The following is a 4,968-nucleotide window of genomic DNA, read 5'->3' on the forward strand; positions in this document are numbered from 1 at the left end:
TAAGCTTATAATTTGTATTATGCAACTTTCTCAAAGCAGGTCGGTCCAACATCTTATATTCTTTCAAGTGTTTATAACTTTGATTTATATTTCTATCATTAATCAAAGTCATATTGATCTTGTTTTATCTATAATCTCTCATAGATGACCGACCAGGGACATTTAGAACAATTATTATAGTTCATCTAAAGATATAATTATCATAGTAAAAATGTAATTGATATGATAATAAAGAGAAATTTATTAAATAATAATATTTATAGTACACTGATTGGCCCTAAGGTATAATTTTTAACATCAATAAATCCATAGGATTGGATATGTAAAAGATATTATCAACAAGTTTTGCTAGTGAATTAATAAATAGTATTAGTGAATTAGTAAGTTAAATTAGAGATTTAACAAGTCATCAGAATTAAATATGTAGAATGTATGGTCAAATTTTGCTAATGAGTTAACAAATAATATTAATAAATTAACAAATTAAGTTAGGGTTTTAACAAGTTTAAGGTTGGTATTGTCAACAGTTTTTTTAATAAATTAATAAATACTATTAGTGAAATAATAAATAATATTAATAATAAGTTTACTTAAAAGATTAATTATATTATTTATTTATTTTAATATTATATTATAAAGAGGTATCATTGGCTCAGTGATTAATATCTTTGTGGTACACTAAGAAATCTTGGATTCAACCCCTTTAACCACCTTTCTGTATGTCTTTTTGGTGGCCATCCTCAAAGCTCTGGTAGCTACTAGCGGTGGACCAATTACATGAGCTCTAGCTGCCTCTATGGGACAGTTTGGCTGTCAATTCCAACAGGGTAGATTTAACAAAAAAAAATGTTTGAAGAACATAATAATAATTTTTTTAAAACTTATTTTTAATTTAATACATTGGCCCTTGAGTGAATTATCAAAATTCATTAGGCTTGATTTAAAAATAATGTCTCATACTTGATCCTAAATTATTTCAATCCCAACCTCAATTTATACCACCACGAGACTTTTCATTCTTTTCTTTTTTTTTTCGACTTTCTACTATCACGATCCCCGAGACTGAAACTGACAGAGCAGCTTTACCTCCCCATTTTTTCAGAGAAATTTCAAAGGAATCAACAATTAACGATGGGAGACCAAGATCATCATAGCCAACAATCTCAAGATCTCCCTCACGTCCTTGTCCTTTATGAACACCATATCTTCAATGAACTCCAACGAATCTACTCTCACAAGTTCCATTTCATTCTCCTTCCTTCTTCCTCCTCTGCCCCTCTAGACCAATTCCTCACTGCCCACAACTACGATCCTTCTTCGATCCGTGCCGCAGTCGGCGCTTACCGGCCCATCACGGCCGACATCCTCGGCCGCCTGCCGTCTCTTGGCCTTTTGGTCACCCCCAGCGTCGGATATAACCATATAGACCTGACGGAGTGCCGCCGCCGGGGAATCAAGGTGGCTAATGTCGGAACGGTGTTGTCGGAGGACGTAGCTGATGCTGCGGTGGGCATGTTCCTCGACCTGATGAGGAAAATTTCGGCCGGCGATCGCTACATGAGGTCGATGAACATTTCACTTGCTACTACAGCACGGAATTTTCCTCTAGGTTCCAAGGTTCGCCTTGCATATTTTTTTTTTTAAGCATTAAGTAATGGTTAAATTTCCTATACATTGATTGTATTTTAGTTTTAGTTCTTCTGGCCAAAAAAAAAAAGTTTCAGTTCATGTTTTTGGCTTCATTCTTTTGAAATGTTAGTTGATATATAGTCTTAAAAATTATAGACATGTTAGTCCCAATTCAAATTTTTTTTTTAAGATATTTTTAAAATTATAGAAACTAATTATATAAACGTTGCCAAAAAAAAAAAACTACATAGACCGATTAAACTAAAGGACTATAAAGTATAAACAATGAAATAAAACAATAAAAATTAAAAGCAAAACACAATTCAAATATAGAAGTATTTTTCCTATCTTTTTTAATATGTTTTCAACCCACGATGTGCCGAGTCATTTTTATACATTGATTCAGGACATTGATTCAGGGTATTTTAAGAGAAAAATACTGTATTAATTATTAATTAATCATAAATATTTATAAATTTCTTATGTATAGGAATATCACTCCTTTCAAAAATTTATCTTATAATTAAAAGTAAAGGGAATATTATGCAATTTAACTAGGACTGAGAAAACAGATCAACCTGTTTGTACTATTATTTTTTAAGAGTCACGTTTTAATAATTACGCTCAAAATGACAAAAAGGTCTTTGGGCTTGAGTTAATAATTAGGGCTTAATCTTAAAGGACAACCTATTTTTCTTTTTCTTTTTTAATATTAAAAGTTAAATTTTAAAAAGTCATTAAAGTTCATTGTATGAGAATTTGCAGTGTAATTTTATGATATAAGTTCGATATTTTTTGAAAAATAAAGCTTATTTCTTCAATGTAATTATGTTTTTATAATTCGTTACAATTTTCATATGATAACAGGAATTTTAATTTAAACGATCAAATTTTAGAACATTTGTATTGTGTATATTTTTATTTGTCCTTTTAAAATATTATAATTTGGATTTTAATTGTTTCAATTTATATATTATGTTTTCCTGTTTACTAATTTTGCATTTTAAAAAATGATACTTCATACGAGAAACATGACTTGTAACAGCCTTAGCCTTCTTAGCTCATTAGATAATCAAATCCTTTTCCCAAAATTTTCACAATCTTGGTCCAAAAATTGATTCAATTCAATGATCCAACTCTCAAATCTATTAATTCCATTGATTAAATTCTAGAATAAGATTATAGGTGCGAATACATGATATAATTATGCTCAACGTCCAAAGGAAACCAAAACTCATTCTAGTTACAAGAACTTGAAAAACCCAAATTCAATTGATAGAAAGTGTAGAATCCATGATTTAGTTGGTAGATTTTGGTGTTAAATGGTTACGTTGATCCAATTGAGCATAAATTGATCAACAAAGCTCCAAACTCAACCCTAGCAAAGCCTTGGAGAAATCACACCTTAAGAACCAAAAATCGCATCTGAAACAATTGAAATTACAAAATAATTTATGAGTTAAGAGTCATTTTTGACTCCAAACTTTTCACTTAAGGTTATTGGATGCCCTTAATTTAATTGTGAGAATGTTTTGTTTTTGAACATTTGAAATCTGTTGTCTCATCACCTTGACATTAATGCACTTAACAGTCATTATGTGGCTCCCATCATTTATATTTTTTAAATATTTTTTTAAACAAGGGTTAAGAGTCATTGTTCCTAAACTTTTTCATTAAGGTTTGTGGGTTCTTTAAATTTAATTTTAGGTTATTTTTATTCTTGAAAATTTAAAATTTGATGCCTCATTATCCTATCATCCATGTGCCTAACAGTCCTAGGGCCATGCTTTATTAAGCTGTCATTTTCTTTAAATACTTTTTATAATAAAATATTACATGTGGGTCTTAGATTTCTTCCTCTCCCCTCTCTCTCCTCCTCTCCTCTCCACGTTCTGGAGCAGGTTCCAAACAGGGTTGCAACTCCTCTTTGTCCACGCCTAGTTCATAGCTTGTCCGTGGCTGCTGGAACTTTTATTAGTGTCTACCCTGTTTTCTATTTTTTAAACCCTAATCCAGTCTTAAAGCTCCTAAACCCTCCCTAAACCATTTCTAATTATCCGAGAGACATCTATAATGTTCTAAAACACAATTTAGGGTATCCAGAAACTCAGGTGGTTAAGAAAATACAATCCCATGATGAATCAAACATTTGACATATTTAGGGTACTATTAAGCAATTTGCTCGATGTTCTATAAATATATATTTCCATGATTTTGATTACACACTGCAACGAATAATACTTTACTTGCTTCATTAGGTGAGAGGCAAGCGTGTTGGTATCGTTGGATTGGGAAGCATTGGTTTGGAAATTGCCAAGAGACTTGAAGCCTTTGGGTGCATCATATCATACAACTCAAGGACCCAGAAGTCAACAGTTCCTTACATTTTTTACTCCAACGTTGTTGAGCTCGCAAGTTCCTGCGATGCACTCATAATATGTTGTCCATTAAATGAGCAAACAAGGCACATAATTAACAGACAAGTGATGTTGGCATTGGGAAAAGAAGGAGTCATTGTGAACGTTGGAAGAGGGGCTCTTATAGATGAAAAGGAATTGGTTAAGTGTTTGATGGAAGGAGAGATTGGAGGGGCTGGTTTGGATGTGTTTGAGGATGAACCTAACGTTCCTAAAGAGCTTTTTGATTTGGATAATGTTGTCTTATCTCCACATACAAGTGCAGTAACTTCAGAATCTATGAGGGGTGTTATTGAGATTGTGGGAGAGAATCTAGAAGCCTTCTACTCAAATAAGCCTCTAATTACTTCAGTCTTGTTTGATTAGCGGAAGGAGAAAACTTGAGGCACACTAGAAATCTAGAAGCCTTCTGCTGAAATAAGCCTCTAATTAATTCAGTCTTGTTTGATTAGAGGAAGGAGAAAACTTGAGGCACACTAGAAATCTAGAAGCCTTCTGCTCAAATAAGCCTCTAATTACTACTTAGCTGATTGTGTAACGCCTACTTTCTTTGATTATGGTTGCAATTCGAAATTTTTGGTTAATTGATGTTAGAATTTCTGCTTCTACACATTTTGTCCCCTTGGTTTGGATGGATGGAAAAGTGGAAAGAAAAATATGAAAAAGAGAAAACTATTAGGAGAAATTTCAAAAAATAATTTTTTTTTTTACTATGTTGGGGTTTTCTTTCCTTGTTTTCTTTCATTTTCCCCCCCTCTCCATCCAAATGAGAAGTTTCTGTCGTAGGTGTTTGGCTCATGAGTTCTAAAGCATTATGTACGGATTTTGGCACAGAACCTAGTTTTCAAGTTTCAAGAGGTGCAACAATTTCTTGTGTTGAGACGAGCAAAGTGTAATTTCGAGTTATATAGTTCATGATTAT

At 32.4% G+C, this 4,968-nt stretch overlaps 1 protein-coding gene across 1 annotated transcript; it reads left to right on the top strand.

Annotated features, from left to right (window-relative positions):
- Positions 1-1,032: 1,032 nt before the first annotated feature.
- LOC129288912 (glyoxylate/hydroxypyruvate reductase HPR3-like) lies at positions 1,033-4,630 on the top strand. Its single transcript, XM_054925727.1, has 2 exons — positions 1,033-1,617; positions 3,888-4,630. The coding sequence occupies exons 1-2, from the start codon at positions 1,132-1,134 to the stop codon at positions 4,410-4,412; spliced, it is 1,011 nt and encodes a 336-aa protein (XP_054781702.1). The 5' UTR covers positions 1,033-1,131; the 3' UTR covers positions 4,413-4,630.
- Positions 4,631-4,968: the final 338 nt, after the last annotated feature.

Source organism: Prosopis cineraria, unplaced genomic scaffold, assembly GCF_029017545.1.
Source record: "Prosopis cineraria cultivar Desert tree isolate PC_DT_omini unplaced genomic scaffold, ASM2901754v1 PC12, whole genome shotgun sequence".
NCBI lineage: Eukaryota > Viridiplantae > Streptophyta > Magnoliopsida > Fabales > Fabaceae > Prosopis > Prosopis cineraria.